Source organism: Pyxicephalus adspersus, chromosome 10, assembly GCF_032062135.1.
Source record: "Pyxicephalus adspersus chromosome 10, UCB_Pads_2.0, whole genome shotgun sequence".
Classification (NCBI taxonomy): domain Eukaryota; kingdom Metazoa; phylum Chordata; class Amphibia; order Anura; family Pyxicephalidae; genus Pyxicephalus; species Pyxicephalus adspersus.
This window is the reverse complement of record NC_092867.1, coordinates 39,876,452-39,899,974: the sequence shown is the minus strand read 5'-3', so window position 1 is coordinate 39,899,974 and position 23,523 is coordinate 39,876,452. Positions and strand designations below refer to the sequence as shown.

Below are 23,523 nucleotides of genomic sequence, written 5' to 3'. Positions count from 1 at the left end.
AAAAAAGCCACCACAGTGAAGGACTGCCAAGGTGAAACATATTGCAGTTTTGTTCTTGGGTATAGATATCTTTGAAACAATAATAAAATATTTAATTTTATTTGAAGTCTGTAGTTTTCTTCTTTTTTTTTACAACAATACAATGTCTGTCACTCCTGTAAGCCACACAATGATACTCTATTATACTAAGTTTTAAGTTCCAAGATGCTGGGTTTCAGAAGAAAGGAAAGACTAAACTCTGCAGTTTACCTGCTTTATAAATGAACCATCATTTTCTGTAATTCCATTTAATAGCTGCTAGGAAGTAATAGCTGAAATGACACTTTGGTCTATATTGAATGACTGGCAGTAATGGTGTAACATAGAAAATTGCTTCATTTTCCAGTATGCCTTATACTTTTCTCTTCAGTATACAAAAATGCAATGAGCACGTGCCGCAAGGATTGGCATGAATTTCACCTTGTCGCTTTTATTAGACATCTAGGTTTTAATGGTTTTGTGAACATAAACTTTGTAAACACTTGCATTGATTTCTTAAAAATGTAAAACATTTTGATTCTACTGCTCTTTTAATGAATGAAGAAGACAAACAATGACAATGCACCAGGTAATCCGTGTGCTATGCGCAAGCTGGAACTCTCAGGTGAATAACCACTGACAGAAGTGATCTTTTTGAATATCTTTAGGGCAACATCCTTACCTTACTAGCCAGCAATGTAAGACGCATTCTTCCCACTCGCCATCCCACCAATATACTGTGAGAGGTAGATATAGTAATTATAGCAGGGAATCCCTGAGATCTTATTATAGGGGTCCCCTAATGTTAAAACGGTTGAGAAAGGCTGCTCTAAAAACCTAACAAGCTAAATATCTCAAAGCTAAATACAAGATTATTTATGGTCTGCTTATCTTCTGCAGAGCTTTGGAGTAATATATTATTCTTTATTGGGTCTTTATTTATTAGGAAGCTCCCAGATAAAGAGGCCTTGCATTTTAAACCTATACCCTTTTTATGTAAACTTACTGGTATACTTCCCACAGTTTTGTAGTTCTATACAGCCAATCCTTTTGTTTACACTGATATGCAAAACTGCACAGCCAAGCATGTGAAATATGATGTTTAGCCTTCTGTCGTACCTCTCCAACTCGAACACATTGGACAATAATTAGACATCATCACTTCTGTACACTGGAGATGATCCACATCTGCTAAATCTGGAAGCAGAGTGGTCTATAGAAGGGCCAGTATCAACAGACATTTGTTTCAATCTGCAGTTGCTCCATACAAGTCAATAGGAATGCAAAAACAGTACAAGGCGTGTATATGCGGCTGTTATGAAGGTCAAATGAATCTCTTAATAAACTGACCAAAAAGCACTAACCCTCTAGCTCTAACCAACTTTAAAGAAGAGTGGTGCGAAGTAATGTATATAGGTTTCTGAAACTCACTTTCTGAAATTTTTACTTGCCTAGTTATTAGGTTGGTCTAATGGCTTTGATAAGGTTTGTGTTATACTATTGTTTACATCAGGACTTCCTTGTTTTCCCCATCAATAAAATAGAAATGCAAAAATAGCACAAAGTAGGTTGATGTTGCGTAGAAGGAGGTTCAATAGAGGTCAAAAGAAGGTCCACTACAAGCCATTTGCTCCTGTTAATGAACTCTGAATGACAGCAGAAGTGTTTCAAATTTATTGATGCAACTTGAAACACACTGCATTGGACCTATTGACAGAAGCCCAAAGCCTGTTAACACAAGCCCTTACTTATCTTCCATTAGCATGCAGGTAGGATGCTGTGATGAACAGCAATGGCATCCTTTATATTTTAAAGTACTATGTTCTTTGAAGGTAGGGTTCAGTTCCAGCCATTATGGATCAGCATCTGCACACATAGTTTTTCCCAAAAGAAAGAGAAGTTAAAAATGGTATAAAAATGGTCGAAAAATTATTTAAAGTTAATACCAAAATTTGACCTGCATGTGGCCCGCAAGAACTGAAATTGAAGATTCCTGCTTTAAAATAAGTATTTGACATGCAGCAGTGTAAAAAACCAAGCAGCTCTGAGTTGAATTTTTATAAGAAAGTTAAATTGATGCAAAAAGTAAATTTAGGCTTTCAATGGTTCTACATCCTGGGAGTATAGTAAGTGGCTTGTGCTGTTTGCTAATACTGTATATTGCTGAGAAAATATTAGAGGGATTAGAAAAAAAACTGAAAAGCATTATGGTGGTTTTAGGAGGATTCTAAAGCCTTGTAAATGGGAGGAAAAAATGGGACACTTTATCATTTGCACCTATGGCTTTACGAAAATACAGCCTAGCATTAACAAAATTCATTTTTTTTCCCTTTCAGCTAACAAATAAAACTTTCTATTATGTTTGTCCCCATCAAATACAACAACTCACAATTGAATAAATCAAAGAGGTGTCATATGCATTTACTGAAGAATATTGCATTTCATATTGAAAGAAAAATCACATTTTACTAAATCCATTGCTAAACTCTGATGTTGTGCTGTCCACCTCTTTTAAAGCAAGCCTATAATAAGAAACATCGAAGCTGCCATTTTTTGCTGCAATGATGCCCTTCTTTTCTCCATATTTGAACCACTGACCCAGAACAACTAGGTAGATAATCCATGCTTGGTAGTCACTGGACCAAAGGTCTTCAGTGGGAGATTACCCCTCCTTATGTTCTAGTGGCAACCTAAAAATGTGGATTTTCCTCTGTTTTATACAGAGCATTACTAAGAACTAATCAGCAATGATCATTTTAATATGTGTTTAAGAAACAGTGAAGCTATTTGCCGTCAACCTATGTTCCAAGTACTGCCCTCTGTGGAGTTTTTAACCAGTAGGAGCCAAGTTACTAATATTAATAATGTTGATGGTGGACATTGCATTAGAAGTTCATTAAGGGTGTTCCCCTCTCTTCACTAGCACCTTTAAATGTTGAGCCACCTCATTAGGCAATCATATATAATGTATAAAGAAGAAAAAGAATGAGGTTCACGGCTCAGGGATTGTATGAAATAATACATACGTGTATTTGTTAAATAGTATCAAAGAAAAACATTTATATAACAGAATCAGGTATTGTACCTTGGTCCTGTTTACACTTAACAGGACTTAGGTATTATATACAAGACACGGTGCTTCTATGTCAGCCAACAAATAAATGTGTGAAGAACCACAAAAGTCCAGATCGTATAGAGTTTGTGCAAAAATGCGACTAGTTTCGCCACCATTAGGCTTCCTCAGGGATAACTTTTGTACGTACTTTACGGTCAACAGGAGATCACAAAAGACACAAACATGCCTGATGATAAATGTGGCAAGGTGAAGGTTAAAAACCTTGTTCAAGCTAGTGCTCCTTAGGTCTTAAAGAGGTGTTTCATTTATCCATCAAGATTGTAAGGATGTATAGGAGAGGCCTTTCATTGCAATTTTAGAAACCGGTCTTGTAAGCTGCAATGAATAGGGTCACAAAGGAGTATTGCAGGGAGATGAGCACTGAGAGCACAGCCAAACCGACTGTTCCCCCCAACATGCCGATTGATTATGGGTTTTTAGAGGCAGTAACACCTTTGACAACCATCATGTAACTTTTTGAAATTTGAGGGGGACTATGTATGGGCTGCTAAGGTTCCTTTGTTGCTTGAGGGTATTAGTACAAGAACATAAAATAAGATAGTGTACTACCCATGTTCAAAAGTCTCATTTTCCCTAAAAATACCAATACACAAACAAAAAAGGTGGCTAACTAGCCTATGGCTGTTAACCAAGGTAGTACAACCTAGAGTGAGGAGTTATGTGGAATAACAACATAACAGTTAAAACATCAAAGAGGTTTATTCGTATCAGGTACAGATCTGCTGAGGAGAAGGGTGTAATGCGCCTGGGCACACAAACCACAACCAACTCCAGATATCCTTGAATCAGGTTTATTCAAAACAGCACAGCACAGCAAGGGTTAATTTCAATCAAGCAAGGTACAGAAGGATAAGGCAAATGCAGGTCAGTAACAATCCGAGGTCAGGGCTGGCAGCAGGCAGAATGGTCAATAACAATCCGAGGTCAGGGCTGGCAGAGTTCAATCAGAGTTAGTTTCAGACCAGGTCACTGAGGAGATGACAAGCAGATGAAGTTTAACATACACAAAGACACACCCAAGCACACTGTGGTAACAGAGGCTATAGCGGGCAATGGTGTAATGGACAGGCTCTCCTTAAATGGCCAGGATGACCAATCACCTTGCGCCACCTGGCACTGTCTGATAGGAGACTGAGTAAATCCCCTGCAGCTGATTGGCCGCAGGGAATTCAAACTAACTCTGTCCCGCCCTAGGGCGAGGCAGCCGAGTGCCACGCCCTCGGGGGGTACAAGAGGGATGCATGGTGACACGCGCACCTCTTCCCACAGTATCCCTTGGACGTGCACTACTTTGCACTTGCAAAGGAGTGCTGGGAGCAGGAAAGGGATGCAAGGGCTGCTGCCTGGCTGATCAGTAATTAGTCCAGGGCGGATCCCTCCGCCTGTAGAGACAGACAAGCTGGGAGCAGGGCAGCAGCCTCGGCCATGCTGCCTGCTACTGTGGCGTCCCCCTCTGTGGCTGGGAACCCCAGGGACACCGCGGGCTCGCAGGGCGGGTAAGTTCCTTACACAGGGTCTAAGGAACCACCCGGCATTCACCAGAGCACCCCGCAAGGAGTGATGGACTTTGCTGCGGACAGTGCCCAGGTTGCAGCCCTCAGACACACCTGTGCAGACAGCAGCTGACTGCAGATGGAACCGAAGCATAGTACCAAATTCAAAGGCAAGCTTGAAAACCAGAGCAGAACCAGGTCAGGGCAGGCAGAAAACAATCAAAGTCAGAACAAGCCAAAGTCAGAACCAGGGAATCAGCACTTGGAAACAGACACAAGCTGGAGCCCCAGGTAAACGCACCTATTGCAAAAGCAAGGAGTGTTAGTCTGAACACAGCTTATATAGTGAGGCAAACAGGCAGGCTGGGCGGGGACTGGATGAGCAGGTGCAGATAAATCAGCTGGAAAGTTTCGGCGACGCCTCAAACTCCAGCGCCTGGACAGAGCAGCTAGAAGCAAGAAAATAAAACCAACTTCTGCTGATATGACATATATTTGGTAAACAACAAGTACAAGATCAGCCATGCTGCTGATCTGTGACAATATCTTAGTTTAAAAAATCAAGAAGTTAGATAAAAATGTAGATGACACTTAAGCAAAGGTAAGGGTTTTTGTGGTTTCCATTGATATTGATAAGAACCCCAACACGTTTTGTGGGAACAACCTGCTTCTTCATGGGGTATATAAGAATCATAGAACAACTTTTACAACATTTAAACATTTACTTAGGTCTAGGATAGGTAGCAGGAGGGTCTCTAAGGTAAGTATAAAACAGCAAATAATATCGGTGCTTGAAAGGCAGGCACATGCATACAGGAAACCAACATGAATGGGTACACATCAAAAAAACATTGACAGTTTAGCCAGTCTAACGTTGGTAACAATATACAATAATTGGAATTATGATATCACATCATGGGTCATTGTTTCATCGACATGGACTTTTTTGACCTTTTAAATGCTATTGCTGCATTAAAAGTATGCAAGTGAACAAAATTTGCATGTGCCTCATACCTTGCATCTGAAGTGTTGGGTTGGCTGTGGGACAATAAGGATGGCTACCCTGTTTGCTAGGGATACCTATTTATGTAACTTAACATGCTTGCTATTTTTTTTAACTAAAGTTCCTCTTTAAGATAAAAAAGTATGTAATTGGCATAATCACTAGATAAACATAGGAGAACAAAAGGAAAACTAAGGCATCTAAGGACTGATAAGCTGCAATATAGTAAACATTTCTTCTTGGGTTTAGATACGCTTTAAAGTTCTTCTTTTGTTTCTTTTGTATCAGTGCAGCTTTAACTATGTAATTTATCACACCAGTGCACAGCTGCTTACATCATTTACATGTTTCAAGATTCATGCCATAAAACTAATTGGAATATTTTAGGCTTTAAACTCTAAAATGGCTTAGGATTAATTTTGTTTTTCCTGCATAATGCATCCTATTCCTGTCTTAATATCCTATGTAGAAATATTTTGACTTCCATTTTTCATTTGTGTGATGATTTATTGGCCCTTGAGACTACAAGGAAAGATATTATCTGCTTGTTATGTTCTGTCACTGCCATTTGTAAAACTGATAAAATGTAGGAAAAACATGTCTATATATGCGCTTTAGAACTTTTTGCTAAAAAAAAAAAAAAAAAAAAAAAAATAGTATTTGAAAAACAAAATAGTATTTGATTCTGAAAATCTATATTTATTTTATATTAGAATAGCCAATCAAATCCAGAAACGGTCCATAGAGTAAGATCCTTGGAAACTTATTTACTTTAAAATGGAAATTAGTCCTCAAATACTTACATATCAGCCCACCAGTGCTACAGAAAACTGTTTAGGTTATTACACTTCCGATTCAAAATGTCTCCAAGTCTCAGGGGGAAGTGTTTTGATCTGGGGTTACTTCATTTGATACGGTCTAGGTTTAGTAATGTAATGTGCCCAAAATATGAAGTCAGCTGAATATACTAAATGACCAGATTTTTCCATCAATTTACTTTTTCTTTTTTCCTTAATGGAATAGTTATGTTCCAAGATACCAATGCCAGGATTCAATAGGAAAAATTGGTAAAGCATGCTTCTGGGTGCATGAGACATCATTTTTACACATTGATTGGCCTCTACAGTCTGGACTTTAAACCTATTGAGTAACATTGGGATGTGCTGGAGACCTTTCACAGCTGTCCAACTCTCACTTATCAGTACAAGATCTCGACAAAACGTTTATACAAATCTGGATGGAGAAACAATCTTGTGACATTGCATAAACTTCAGCAAATGCATGCCATAATCAAAGCTAAGGACAATACAATAAATAAAATATTGTGACTAAAATTTAATTTAATTTTAACATTTAAGTAACAAAATAAGTGACTAACATTTACAGGACCAGGCATTGTAAGTTTGCTGCAGGTACATATTCTAGCTGTATTATAGGTTCTTCTTGATAGAACCATAGTTAATAGCCACTCCTACACCAAAGTTGCATGAGTTAAGCAGCCAATCACCAACCAGGGGGAGTATATAGCCCTAAACAAGCGTATAATTTGTGCAAGTCACAACTTACCCTAAGACTTACTGTGATTACCCTGAGACTTGCTGCAATTAGGTCATTAATGTGGTTTTGGAAAAATAATCACGATGGAACCACTGTCAAAGGAACCTGTCAGTTCAGGAAATAATTATTCATATTCCAAACTTCCCAAACCCTGTAGATACATCCTATAATGCAATTTGCTGCTTAGATGTTTAACATATTTTTGTTGAAAATATAAATGTTCTTCTTGCTTCTCAAAGTCACCCTGTAGAACAAAGTATGACCATTGAATTACAGTACAAGAGGAAAAACAACACATCTGCCTAAGTAATTAAAGCGGTTTGTTATTTTTATTACTAGATAGGTGATAGAAAATGTCACTCACCAGATGTGTTTGATTCAGATGATATGATTTCCATGGCAACTTTATGAGAAGTTTGATTTAGGTAAAGTGACTGAAACCTGCTGCTGGGACCAGCCTGTTATTAAACGCCATCTGCAGGTTCTATTTTAATTAATAAAGCAAGGATTTGAATGTCTTAGCCTTGCTGACACATTAACCTCTGGTGAGATTTACTCTGCCAAGAAACCAAAAAAAAATCTTCTTAGCCTGAGCAGCATGAAAATAATGCTTGGCTTAGGAAAAAATTGAATTTCAAGCACTCAAATCTTCAATTAGTGTAATAATCTGTGCCTAAAGTATATGCAGCATAAAGAATTTGGACACAACTGTTTCTTCACACTTGAACTTTGAAATCTAAAGGGGTCCTGGTACTTGTATACTGTGACTATAACAAATGTTTAGTATATTAGAAGTATGCCAATCACTTAGATACAAATGGCATCATAAATTTGCAGGATTTCTAAATCCAGTTGACCTATGAGTTATTTTCTTGCATTAAAGTGTCTAAAATGTTTAAAAAGTTTTAAAATGTTTAGCCAATATACTGTATATCTTTCCAGTTGTTACTATGGCTGTTTGCTTGGGGCAGATTCACCACCCTGTATGCATTATTCTTCTGCATTAAAGTGCACAGATAGCCATTCTTATATATATTAAACTGTCAGGTTGTTCTTATATATATTAAACTGTCAGGTTGTTATTGGCTGTTTATCTGCTTGGTGCACATTTGTTCCCTCTATTTGCCATGCTGTCACATGAATCGAAAATGATAGAAAATCTAAAATTTTACACCCGTCAAAAAAAGAGGTGTTTATGATGGGAATTCCCCATTTCTGTGTACAGATTATTCTTCACTTCATATTATGCCATCAGTACAGGAATTAAGGATAAATCTCTCCAATAGGATACATATAGCAAACATTAAACAAATGGGTTTACACCTTTCCCTACTTCTGTAGTTCCCTCTCCATGTAATGAAAACATTTTTGGCTATTAATACACTTTTTGTGAGGCTCATGGACATTTCTGCATAAGTATCACCCTTTACTTAAAACAAAATTTCCTTCCAAAGGTTTGCCCAAATGACAAAACCAAAAAAGAAGAAAGCTTTTTATGACGAATAGCAAAAGTAAAAAAAAAACAATTGTGATTAAAAAGGTCAAAATTATAATTTATTTTTTTATTTGACTTTATTGTATCATTAGTACATTTTACCATAGGTACAGTCTGACCAGATGCTCTTTGCTAACCCCTGTTGTCTTAGTGGTGCTATTGGTCTTAACTATAATCCCAAAATGGATACCTGACACGTGTACTATAGTGTTCTGTCTTAGGACTTTGTTCCCACTATATGAAATTATTGTATGAATGTAGGTGCAGCAAAGCCCTTGAAATTCATAATGACACCCTAAATGTACTACATTTGCGACTTTGCAGTTTAGGCTACCCATTCAAGTAAATAGTTTGAATAATGCAAAGCAAAACAATGTGTGAGCATTTTGGCGGAATTAAGTTAAAATGGGGTCTTAGTAGAAAAAAGCCCTTTGGACTAATTTCCAGGGATTTGTCAAAACTACCCTTGGATTGCCACTCCACCCAAACTACAAGGACCAACTGCGTATATTAAAAAGTTGGCTTCTGCTTTATTCCTCACTTCTAAGTTCTCTAACCTCATCATGACCAATACAGGACTACTGAACTTGTGAGGTCATCAAGGGTTCACCCAAAGTGTGTTGGAGAAATGATAAAACCACCAGCTGCCAAGGAAGTGGGGGGTAAAGTAAGTAAAAATGCATTTTAATGGTACCCTAGAGAAAATTGAGAATTTACACCTTGCAGTTTGGGCATAGCCCACTGTAGGGGTACTCTTGACATATCATTTTGATACATTTTTTCAGCTTGGCTTGGGACCTAATAACACATTTCTGGATGTTTGAGAAACACAAACCTATCAGCTTCCCAACACTGTCTAATAGCCATGGCAGTCTTACAATATATGTTGATTGAATTATAGCAATATTATACTGAATAGCCACACTTAATGCAGTCATTTTGTTTTTATGTCTTATGGTTATAATAGCATTTATAGGTCCTTCAAACATATGAATGGAGCTACTTTCAACCATAGCGATTGCATTTTATACACACAGTAATTATTATAACACTGTTCGGAGTATATTAGACCCAGTCAGGGTATCCATACACGGACCAATTATCAGGCAGCTGGGTTCATAATAATTGGCCTGTGCTTTGAGAACAAATCACTCCTGCTCCTAATCAGTATAAAAAAAAACTAAAATGTTAAACAGATAAAAGGAAAAATTGAATTCCTCAATGAATTAATCTACCCCTTAGTTTTCTGATGCAATTTCTATGTGCTTGACATTTCAGAAATTTGAGTTTAGCAGCCAAAATCCAGCACATTGTAATGTAAATGTGTTTCCAGCCACTGAGAATTTTTTACAATTCTGGGATTATAAATACCTGCTGCTCTCTCTATACAGAGTGTTTCTCCTGCCAGCTTGTACATCTCTACAGATATAAAAGCTTCATAAGTTTGGTAAGAAAGGGGTGCAGGTATTTCATCCATGGTTGGATACCTGCAGCAGCTGGAAGCAATAATCGTGTGGTAGCAGAGCAACTGTAGATAATATACATCACGTGATGGAAAAAAAGAAGTCACACACTCTAATATTTCATTGGAATGCCATTAGCTTTGATTAAGACATACATTCAACTTGTCATTATTTTTATAAGCCTCATGAAAAGATCTTGTATTAATGATGGTGGAGACAAAATGCTGTCTTCTCCAGCACTTTTTAAAGATTCTCAATAGGGTTAAGGTCTGGACTACCTTGTGACCAATCCATGTGTGAAAACAAAAGGCTCATGCACACTAATTCTAACCCCAATGAACCTTGGAATTGTCATCTTGGAATATGCCTATGCCATCAGGCAAGAAAAAATTCCTCAATGGAAAAACCTGGTCATTTGGGGGACAGGTAGTCAGATGAATATTTTGGGAACATAACATTGTTGAACCTACACTTGACCAGCTGAAACAACTCAAATTACATCCACAGGGTTGTAGACTCTTTTTATTTTTTGGCCAAACTATTTAGGTAAAATATGACAAGGTATGTAACACATGGTTTACATAATTCCGCATAATTACTCTATTGCTTCCACCCTCTATGCTAAGCTCCAATAAATTTATTATAAAAAGCCTTACAATCTCTTATAATTTGTCATCCTAAACACCAAACAGCAATGTAAAAAATAAAACTTTATATTATGGGTTTAACGTATACATCAGCATCATTTGAATATTACATTATTTGAATTACTGCACATTTATTTCGATTTACAGTTTTACATATTACAGACAAATATTATCTAATGAGATTCTTCCTGCAAAAGCCTTTTAGTTTCCTGGTAAATAGAACGATACAGATATCACCATTGGGCTGCAGGTACACATAATCAATGGCAGTGTGACAAATCCTCTGTTGTCTGTATCTCGTTCACAGATTAAATAAAGGCCATTGTAACTTGCTGCTCCACTGAGTTTAGGTTTAATCACACTTAAAGTATAGTCCTTGCTTTGGCTCCGAGATCCAATACAATCAATGGGGGGATTAACAGAGCATCCTCTTTAAGCATTGATTTTCCTGTTTAAGTATCTGTAACTATCAAGAACTTAGAACAACTCTTTTGTAATGTTTCTTGCAATGGTGCACAAGCAGAACACTGAATGATTTCTAACTGTTTAAGAAAATGCCGGTATAAATCTCAAGGAATTGGGGGTTATCAAATAGTTTGTTATATTTATGGTTAAAAAAGAAAAGGTAGTAGTCATGTTAATAACCGTGCCCTTGGAAACTCATAGGCCATTCTAGAAACAAGTAAGTTTGGCTTATCTTCTACGGGGGATTCATTTTCACATACTCCTTGTCCTGGTAAAGCATTAATTTTCCTTTGCTTCTGCTCCCCCCGAATTGCTTTAGCTCGGTACTTTGCACAAGTCTTTTTAAATACAGACTGGTTTGTTGTGACTTTGTTGCCAGACTCTGAGGATAAGTCCACAGTTGTACTTTCTCTCACAGAAGGCAGGGGATGCAAGTTCTACAATTAGAATTAAGAGTTGGGTAAGCAAATAAATAAGCTAAATAGATCCTTATAATGTAGCTGGGGCGTAGCATAGGTGTCACGGTACCGCAGGGCAGGATGGTGGACCCTCTGTGTCACCAGCTCAACTGGCACCGAGTCTAAGCAGCTGCCCGGTCTTCACCAGAGCCTCTAGAGGAGAGGATGTTAAGCTGCGGGCAACAGCCAGGTTGCGAGCCCACGTACACGCAGTGGCAGGTGACTTCTGACAAACAGGAATCAGGCGAGGTGCAGAATTGTGAGACAGAATTGAGGTCAAACAAGCCAGAGGTCAGGGCAGGCAGCAAGCAGGAGTAATCAAAGATCAAAGCCAAAGTTGATATACAGGAAATAGGTAGCTAAAGGTTCAGGCAGGAATCGCAGGAACCTGGAACATAGCCTAAGCGGAACTCCTTGTTCAGGCAACTTCCTGTTGCCAGTCACTTCCTTTTATAGGGAGGGATCCAGTGATGGATGGGAGCCATGTGACCTGCTGGCATCTCCCTACCACCAGGGGGAGTGCTGGAGATGAGAGTTAGGTAGTGTTCACATCTCCATCAGCAGGGGGAGAGCATCTGAGGAACACTCTAGTCCTCTGAAGTAAGGGAGCAGCTGACTGGGAATCACATAATCTGGACCAGGAAGTGAGCCGAGGAGATGATCCCTGAGCAGAGTTGGTGCAGGCAGCAGGGGAGCGCAAGGTCGGTGACACTAAAGTAGTAAAATATTATTGGCAAAAATACATGTGGTGTTAGTAAAGGAAGACTCCTCCTTTTTTTACTAATAAAGCAATCAGATTTCTAATGGGTGAAGTCAAACTAAATTGGGATAAGCTGTAATTGGTTGCTATAGATCACATACAAAGAAACTTTCCTTTATCAAATATATTTAAAGATTATGTTGCATTACAGAAAAACCATCTCTTCCCATAGTATAAGGTAATTATATTCACCTGTCAATGCTTTTTTGCAGGGATGTGCACATCTCTAAATAGTAACATCTTTTATCCTCTCTCTAAGAGGACTACTAATATGCAAAGAAGGTAATGTTCTAAATAATTTGCTGGTTAAATAATTTGATTCTGGACCCTCAGTTTTCAGATAACAGCCAGATAATAGAAGTTTTATGGTATCTTTGCTTTTCCTCTCCATTATATCATTACAAACTCAAATTAGTTAGAAAGATACAGAGAAAATGGAGCCCCAATATCAAGTGAACAAAAATGGTTGCCTTGTTTTAAAAATAATTGGGGATATTTTGTTTAGAGTTCATAAGTAATTAAGGCATTAGGATATCTGTAAAACTTTCCAAGCCCTTTAAAAAAAATACAGCTCTTAGAGGCTAGGCAGATTCCTTGTTTTGTTCTTCTACATTTTGAAGATTTCACTGGTGAAAATTTTCTGCCAAAATTTCCATTTCTAATCACCATCCTTAGCCATCAAAAAGTAAAATGATTAAACACCTTTAAAAAACCTTGCTGCATGGGATGTACACCAATCTTTTTTAGGGAAGTTGGTAGGTTATAGGTTATTTAAATAATATTTTGCTTTGCGTAAGTTGTCATTAAGTTTCCCCTATGAAATGTAGAACAGAGCTGGGAGTGTTTATACTAAAATTCTGAAAACCCGAGAAATATTCTGGACCATTCTGACTAGGAGGAAGAATAGGCTATATACATAATTCCATGAAAAGGGTTACTTCACTACTTTCACTACAAGAGAAAGTTTTGTATTTTTTCCCATGGAAGGCCAACAGTTTTGGACTCTTTTTTTAACATTCTTTAATTCTTATTTTTTGTATACTTTTTTGTAATGCTTTATATGTTCTTGATATTCTGATAATAACAGCTTTGCAAATAACTAGTATAATAACCACCCTAGCATTTCAATTCTGTCCATATTTCAATGCAAAGTCATTTTTTTTACATGGAAATTTATTTTACATTGTAGACTATAATTCATAGGCTTTACTCACAGAAATATGTCCAATATTTAATAAATTTATTAATAAACTTTAAATAAAAAAACACAAAAGTCTCTTAAAAAAAATAGTTAAACATGTAATGTAATATAAACATGTAATGGAAATATGTAATTGTATTGGACTCAATACAACTATTTTGTTTGAATCCAATACAAAATTATTTAAATTTCCCGACGATCCTCCCTCCCACACCGACGCATGCACCGACGTCACCGAGAAACAACGGAGATCGTCTCTGCATTGCGCGGCTGAAGGTCGAAAAAGACGGACGTTCCCCCAAGACCTGCGGGGACCAGCAGGACGCCAGGGGATGACAACGGAGCAAGGCAAGTGTGTTTTTTAGCCTATTTGCAGGTAAAACCCACCCCGAGTCAAACTCGAGAATACCGGCGGGGGGGGGGGCTTAATTATATTACAGGGGATTGCCAGGGCAAAGTATGCTGTAGAGCAGTGGTACCCAACTTTTTGGAGCTCGCGGACAACTAAAAGCATGGACTCCGAACCAAACATGCACGGGAAGCATTGTGTCACTCGAGAGGGAAGAAACTTTTCCCAGAGTGACGTCATGATGCCAGAAACACACCCACCCCCCGTCGCAGGTCAGAGCCACACAACCAGCCAACCGTCCTGAGCCTGCGATGCGTACCAGAGACATAGTCTGTGGCCCTGGCCAGTGTGCTCCCCAAAGCCCCAAATTTACGATCATATGTTTTTTGTGTGTTTGTCCAAGAAGTGTTACCTATAAATTTTGGTGAAACAATTTCACTACTGAGAAATTGTTCTCTAGAGCAATTGTGGCATAAAGCATCACAACAGTATTGGCCAAGCATTTATGTCTTTATGTCTGCAATGAGACGGCAATATGAATGATTCTTTCAGAGGAGGGATAATTATGAAAGGCCGGGAACATGAATATGATTCTTCCCACTAGAGCAATCAGCGATGTATGAGTATCCAATCTAAACAAAAATGGCTAAATTAAGGAGCATTGTAGAATGTAGAAATCAAATTGTCTCTTTTGAATAACTCTGCTTTTTTAAAAAAATGAATAGTACTAAACACTTACTATACTTTAAATACAATGATAACAGCAACAGCTCTTATTCCTATAATTCTATTGAGTTAAATCTCTATTCATAAAAATGTTCTGATTAAAAAAGAGCTAAGGCTTTGGAAAAACCTTTGAATTCAAGTAAAGGTTCAACTTCATTATTAAATGTTTTAAATTATGAAGTATGAAAAATTGAAGTATGGAGTGAAATGTGAAGTATGAAGAATGAAATTTGCTTCATCATTTTCACTTGTATTTTCAATTTGTTTTTACATTTTATTTAGTGTAAGCTAGCAATGTCAAGTTTTTTGGGAACATTTCAGCAGAATTATTTCACATGATTACATGATTATTATGAATATTTTGGTAGATTGCAAGCCAATGGTTTTGATCTCCTAATTCCAGCTGTTAGGCACCTATTAATGTAATAGATAATTTACAAGGGCATTTTTAATCACATTCAGGGCTTGTTCATAGGAATAAAATATGCTATATTACTATTAGAAAAAAAGTTTTTAATGTCTTTTATATCAGGTTGCCCTTTAAACACTTTGGTTGCATTTGCATTTTGGTTGCACATATTACAACATGAAAGGACACATTGACTTTTACATAGTGAACTTTTTTTACATAGTGAACTTTCCATGTTGAATACTTATATTTGTACCACTATATGCTATACTTTCCAGTGATACTCTTCAACTACCGTTAACAGACAATTAATAAAATACAGATCAGTGTAGAATTGTGTTTCTCAACCAGGGTCCCTCCAGAGGTTGGTAGAGGTTCCTTGAGCAATTTGTGAGTCTCAGGTCAACTTTACTGACACCAATGATCTTTTTTGGTTACATGGAAGGGTGACATTCTTCCCAATGGTCAGCAATGAAAGAGGCATTCTTCCCACTGACCACCAAACTAATTTACTGTGAGCTATAGATATAGTAATAATGAAAGGGGTTCCCTGAAGACCTCCATTATTTCCAAGGTAAAAAGGTCAAGGAACACTGGTGTACAGTCAACAGGGTGTTACAGAGAACTTGTGAGTCACAAAATACCAGGTTTCATAATTGGGCTATCTTTGTGTATTTTTCCTTTTTTTTCTACACCCATGATTTTTAATAACAGAATTTTGAAGTGGACCACTAAGCACATTTGGTATGCATTTTGCCTTGCTTTGTCAAAGTCTAAACCATTTTATTGTAGAACAAAAGAGCCTTTTTACCCCTGAGGAATCCCTAAAATTATTTTCAGATTTTAGGGAACCCCCACTAAAATCATTTTTTTTGGGAAGTCAGTGGAAAGAATGACCCCATATTATTGGCTTAAATACCACCTTTTAAGAAACCTAAAAACATAATTGAAGTAATAGACCTTGTTCTAGGGAATGGCCCTGGCCTCAGACATGCTCCAATGGAAGCCACAGTTTAAGGAACCCCTAGAAACCTCTGGAGGGATTCTGGATGAGAATAACTGGTGTGCCATCTCATTCAGACCTGATTGATTTGGCAGCTGCAGTTGTAATCTTTACCATCCAATCACATTTCAGCTATTCCTCTTCTGTACATCACAAACCGATGGAAGTATCTGATTTGTGTGGTATTGTTGCTAAAATAACAATTCATGTGAAATTCTAGTAACTTTAGTTAAGATGCTTTTTAAATATTTTTTGCTCTGGAAAAACAGCTGCTTAAACAATGGTTTTCCTATTTGTTCTTTTTTTTGTTGTTTTTTGTGCACTGGAGTGACAGTTGAAACTTTACAATTACAGTGGTTAAAACTATTTTAAACCTCTAAACACATTCCTCAATTAGGTATATTTAGCTAAGCACTTTGTTTCCTCACTGAAAAACTTAAATTTAACAAAATAAAATCTCAGAAGCTTTCTAAACCGAAAACCTGAAAAAAAAATCTAACGTTGTAAATATAACAGTATATAATGTAATAGATATTAAATGTATTGTTAAGTTACGTTACTTCCCATTATATGCTCTTAAAATGACCCTTTGCACCATTACTAATCACCTACACATAGCTAAGCAGCCATTCAGTGCAGATCTTGTGGTATCAAATCATAGTGAACATTGGTAAAGGTAAGTTTAAAAGACAATACATGCTATGATTTATCTGGCAAAACTTTGGTAGTTGTTGCATTGTATTTGAACTACAAGCAATACTTTGTATTTATAAAAAATGAAAATACCATTACTTTGAATGACTTAATTGCACTAATAAATACACATTAAAATCTAGTATGCTTACCTAATGGCTCATGTTTGATTGGTGTAAAAAGGTACTTTACATACATTTTGCATACATGTATAGAAAAATGTGCATACAAAAATCAACACACAATGATTTCAAACTAACCTCAGTTTTTTTTTCTCTCTACACTAGTATACTTATTCCTATGTACACTAATTGAAAACATTTGAGAACTGTCAGTTCAATGTCTGTGTCAATGTGTGTTCAATGTCTTTTGTAGCGTGCTCAATGAGATGAATTTTGGGTCAAGCAGGTTGAACAGGATTTCCTTCTAATGTCTGAGGAAGGTGTAGAGACCTATAAATGAAGTGTAGGGATTCCAGCATCATAATCCCCAGTAGATTAAAGAAGTCATGATACCGGTGTTTCTCAACCAGGTTTTTGTGGAACCCCAGTCTTCCACCAGATATTGCTAGGGGTTCCTTAAATGATGGGCAGTTTGTGCCTCTCTGGTCAGTGTAAAAATATACCGATGATCTTTTTAGCTATTTGTAAGGGTGGTCACTTTCACCCTGTAAGGGGCATTTCTCCACCACACTAATGTATTGGGTCTAACCTGCCCTTTCCAAGGTTTGTATTGGTTGGTAAATATGCCCATCATGAAAATAGGCCAACAAGGTAGACCAGGCAGTAGAGCCAATAACTACAGGACGATGTTGCCATTAGCAGCTTCATATAAGAACTTTGGGAGCAACTCCCTACTGTAGCAGTTTTTCCCAACCAGAATTCAATGGAACCCGGAAGTTTCTCCAGAGGTTTTTAGGGGTTCCTTGAGCAGTAAGAAGTTTGTGTTTCTCAGGTCAGTTACCACTGACATCAATAATCTTATTGGCTATCTGTGGCCACTACACTGTCCTGTAATCTGTGGATACTGTAATTATTGTAAAGGGTTCCCCAAGACCTGAAGGTCATTTCAAGTGTTCCTCATATTAAAAAGGTTGAGGAAGAATGAACTACAGATTGTTTACATTAGGGCCTCTTCAATTTAATGTTTTTTTTTCAGAAAATCTTTCATTTACAACTATTCTGTGCCTATTTCTTTGCAGAACTTTTCAAGACTTGGCTAAACAAATGGATCTGTCCTATGGTACAGTTAAGGATTCAGCTGTCTATGAATACTTTAAAGCAAACGGGACAAACACGCTGGAACAAGACACCACATTTGCAGAACTGTGGAGGACTATTAGCAAAAATAATGGAGCTGACAACTGTGTCTCCAACCCTTCTGAAGGAATTAGGAAGGTAATCAAACCATATTCTCACCACTTCTTGAAAAATAATTTGATTTAAAATGCTACAAAATCTACTTCACTGTTATTTGACGAGGCACATTTTGAATTTATGTAATAAAACTTTTTTTGATGGATATATTGTTTGTTTTCAAGAAATAGCTTCAAGTATTGGCTGATAATATAATAGATAGATATTTGTCAGTTTAAATAATTTCTTTAGCATACCTACCTATCAGATTATTTGGATAGCAGTACATGTTTCCTTACACATAAACATGCCCACATGAAGCAACGCCTGCACCTAGTGATAAGTGACTTCAATTCTGAATAATGTATTGAGGGAATCCATGAAAATGTAAACTTTGCTACCCAGGTATTGAGAAATATCTGTTTAATGGAATGTCAGCTATTCTCTTTTGTTTTTGAAGCAAAATGTGAACAAAACTGTATCTAAGCATTCTATATTTTATTTATCTGTACATTGAGTTAATGAGACCTCATATTGGCTTCTAGTGCCATGCAAGTATGCTTTTCAGAACTAGAGTAGTGTAGAGATCTCTGCACTATAATCCCCAATAGATTAAATGGTTTACCTTTCCACCATTTATATAATAATATTTAGTTCTTAGTGTGCCGCTCCTTTATATACTGTATATGCAATAGATGTTTTCATGCTGTAGTTGCCACTTTTTGGTTGCTATGTGTGGGTGATATGTGGGTGCTTTTAGAGGCTGTTTTGTTCATCTGTATGGTGAGTGTAAAAACTAGAACCAAACCTGTAAATGAAGTGTAGAAATCTCTGCTTCATAATCTTCAACTTGGTTAAGATGTAAGAAACCATTAGATAGTTTAACTCTCCACCACATTCTAAATTCTTTAAATATTAGTTCTTGGAGGGCCACCCCTTTACATATGGTAAATGAGTTAGTGGGACATCATATTGGCTTGTGGTACCATGGAAGTGTGTGAACTTGAACCAAACCTGTAAATGTAGAGCAGATATCCCTGCATCATAATCTCCAATAGATGTAAGAAGCCATTGATTGGTTTACCATTCAAAATGCTAAAATATATGTTACCAGTGGGCCATACCTATATACACTGTATATGAGTTAGTGGGACATCCATCATATTGGCTTCTGGTGCCATGTAAGTATGATCTCCAGAAGTGGGAAGTTATTTACCGTAGTCAAGGATAGAAGCATGTGTTTCTACGCTTTGAAATTTACAGGTAGATATATTTACCATATTAATATAATAAGCCAGAGAAAAGAAAACTCGAAAGTGATACATTCTAAAACCAAACAAGCTCTGCAAGATGTGTAGTTTCCTTGATGTCCTTGCAGTAAGCTTAATTGCTGTGAGCTCCCGAGAAGGGCACTCCCTGCTAGAAATAACTGCAAGCAAATGGGTGTTCCTTGCCACCCATTAAAATTTGCTGTAAACATTTCATAGCTAATGTCAAAAGAGAACTCCAAGTTGTTAGTATCTGTACTGCTTAATGGACTTAAAAAAAAGGGGGAAAAAAAACAAAGTTTCAGTTTGTAGGAATAAAAAAAGGTTGAGTAGGAAAAAATCAGTGGGCACAGGTAACATTGTTATTTAAATAAATAAGCATCTTTTATTTAGAATGTAATCTTCTGAAAGCTTTCATTTTGTTCTGAGAGAATTATTACAATTATCTTGTCTAGATATGTCTATAGATAAAAGGCTTGCAGTTAGCTAAACACAGACTCTAATAGAACATCCTGACATAAGAACGAGTTTTCTGGCAGAACATTTCAAGGTTGGGTTTTAAAAAGTGCGGAGACAATTATTCAACTTAAAAGCCAAAGATTATCAGTCATAATGATGCTGGTAATGTAAGGGCAGGCAGCTTCAAAATGTTTGTGGGTGACATCTTTTAGAATGCAAAACAACGAATGACATGTTCCATTCATCTCCTTCATTAATGCTGGAGATATGCACTCCATTATTCCGGATAAGCAGATGGAAGCTCTTAGGAATACAAATATTACGTTTTATTAGGACTTTGAGTAAGACGTACTGTTTTAATCCCCACTCTAAATGTACTGTTGATTCAAAACAGTATAAAACAAATGTAAAATTTGCCATTTCATCTAATTATCTCTGCTTAGGTTTACGAAGCTGGGATTATTAGATCTGCATTGATCGTTCTTTTCTGTGTGGGAGTTTGTCAGTGGTTAGTTGCATCAATATCTTGTTGTGAATATCTAACTTTTAATATGAAGTTTTTTTTATAAGTTTCCATCTAATTATGGGCATGGGATCGATTGTTTCATTATTCAGCATGTTTAGATGTTATTGGAAAAGCCAAATTCTTATGAATATATTAAAGTCTTGATATTCAACCCATTATTTTGCTTCTGGCTAATTGCTTAAAAAATGTGGTCAGTGATATTAGGCAATGTTGTTAAAAATGAAATTGGAAACTTTTTTTTGTAACTAAAGTAGATAAAAAACAACTTGAAGTTAATATGTTTGCTAAATATGTACTACATTTCATTAACAGCTGCCTATTTTCACTTCACTGCTTCATCCTTTGCTGCATCTCAGTGCTGCTCACCACCTGCAGCCTGGTATAGTAAACCATTTTTTTCCCATTCTCCTAAACCCTCGCATTCAAGTATATAAGAGCAGTTGGGAACCACTTTGTATGAGCATTTGCACACAGTTGTTACGTAAGACTTAATCTTGGTTGAAAGCTGATTTACCCAAGCAGTACTGCCATTCAGAAGAGTACAGGTAACTCTTATCTGGATGGCAACAACCAATCAGCACTTGTGGTAGAGGAAATACTACACAAAGTACTACGATAATTGGTGTTCATGTTGAGTGGCTGGAGTTATCTCAAAGAACATGGTTGATTGGAATACAACTTTAGCAATAACTGGTGGTCATATTAAGTGTTTGGACTTGTCCTAAAGAATATGGTTCATTGGAACACACATTTTATACATATGTATGCTAAAATGGATTGTTAGGATAATATATACAAGAAGAAGAGCTGAAAAAGGTTAAAATGATATAGACTAGCATAAAGAAAATGCTCACCATATCATCAAGTAGTCATTCAGCATCCTTTAACAAATAATCACAACACATTTCACAGTTATGTAATTTTCCAGCATTTACTTCAATAGAAGCTCAGAGACACATGTGAAGTGAATGCTGAATTTATTCCCTATGATAGGTACTGTGATCACAGGAAATAGAAGCAGATAAGCAGCACCCAGAATCTGTTATTGAGTACTGGTCTGGATGTGATTGAAGTCTGAATACACTTACAGCCGTTCACTCAACGTATATTATTTGTTCAGGCCTTGGGAGCAAATTTTTCCCTGCCACTCAAAATATATCCCTGCTAACAGCATAGAACAAAGCTATGTTGATAAACCCCAAGAACAAAATTGCAGAGTTCCCAGAAAATCCTACTTTATCAACGTATATGTATCATCTATTCTCACCAAAGATGTGACGTGACCATGTTCCTTACTGGTCCTTTGAACTGGGCTCACTAATAGGCAAAACAGAAATTTTCCTATGCATTTGTAATCACATACATACTTATTTAGGTCTGTGCCAGTGTTGTTGGGCAATGTGGTAAAGTGCAGGCACCTAGAGGGACTTTTAATAAACAGCCTTTTAAACAGTCCTGTAATAGCCAAATATCATACCAAGCTATACCAAGGCCAACTTCTGATTCTTCACAATAGTACCACATACCTTACCTTCTGGCCAATAAACCATCATAGAAATGTGTGGGACTGGGCTTAGCAGAATTATTAGAATGACACAATTATATCAGAGCTTCCTTGTTGGAGAGTCTGCTGTACCAGATACCCATCATCATCTGCCACCCTCTCCTTGTGAAACGGTTTCTTCAAATACCTTTACTTTCTTAATCCCTTCACTGCTGGCCTTGATTTGGCCCTGCGTAGTTCTGGATTCTTCCTTCACTCAGGAGTGGAGGAAGCTCCGGGCACCGCTATCTTCTTCTCTCTTATTTCTTCTTCTGCCTACTTAATCTGATATCACAGTGCACAGGTGCAAGATTGGGTGATATATCCTGCTGTAAATGTAAAAATGTGCATGATTGGTACTTTTATTAATTGTGGGGTAAGCCCCGAGATTGGGCATGTGCAGAAAGAGCATAGCTGAAGTTGGTATCCTAGGAGGTTTTGCGCTCCCATTCAGTCTTTACCACCATGGCTGTAAAAAAAAAAAAAAAAAGTTATTTAGGGGGAAAAATTTTTTATTTATATAAAAGAGTTATCTACCCTTTTATATAAAGTAAAAAGTGTGGTGAGAGGTCCACTTTATGGGCCTAAAATTAACTTAAAGTTTTCTCCAACAAATTTTGAAGGCTGTACAGAATAATACAGTCCCTTTTAGTAGTAAATGTTTGTTTTTAGTGAGTGCATTTCATTCCTCAATACTAAAATCTATAAAAGCAAAGCTTCTCTTTGACAAAGCTATAAAAGTAATTTCAAAAGATGCACTTCTTGTGTGCATAAAACTCATTCCATATATGAAATCAAAATATCAGATGAAAAATGCACGATTTGAACAGATCACATTTCAGAGAAGTTCAGGAAAGGCCAAATAAAAAAAAAATGTGAGCAAGGACTTCAAGAAAGTGATAGGGCTCTGCTGATATCCAAATAAAAAAAACCCTTGCAAGTAAGTGCAGTACATCTTGTACAAATTTTTATAAAGAACGGTACATTTGCGAGACACTATAATAGTGAGATATTTTATCATCTTGCTGTAGGCTTTTTTAATAAGTCATAAAAACCGTTTTTCTATAAATGTATATACAATATGTTATAAAGTGTTTCATATATGAAGAAGTCAAGCATAATAAAAGCTATAGCTAAAATATAATGGACTTGTACATATATGAATTAAAAATAGAGGAACTAAACCCTGTTTATACTTACCTGTCTATGTTCCCCTGACACATCCATTTCTTCCTTCTTCTCTTCCTTGTTTCAAACTTGATTGGCCGGGCCAGGATAACGTAGCTCCCCTGCGCAGGCCTACGGGAGTTCATTTAGTCATGGTAGCAATATGGAAAGCTTGGATGAGCTGGGTATCCCGACTTCATACAAATGTTGACAGTTGAAGATAATGATCAGGCTGCTAATATGTAGTCCCTTTCTGCAATACACCCCTGCCCGGTTGCAAATTTTTAAAGTGGAGCTTAAGTTTCAGTTTGAAAGTTTGCAATCAGGCA

At 36.9% G+C, this 23,523-nt stretch overlaps 1 protein-coding gene across 1 annotated transcript in view; it reads left to right on the top strand.

Moving 5' to 3' along the window:
* The window catches only part of GRID1 (glutamate ionotropic receptor delta type subunit 1), a 577,805-nt gene that overhangs the window by 521,407 nt on the left and 32,875 nt on the right, over nt 1-23,523 (top strand). The window contains 1 exon segment of the mRNA XM_072424179.1: nt 18,078-18,273. Coding sequence (XP_072280280.1) covers nt 18,078-18,273 — 196 coding nt within the window.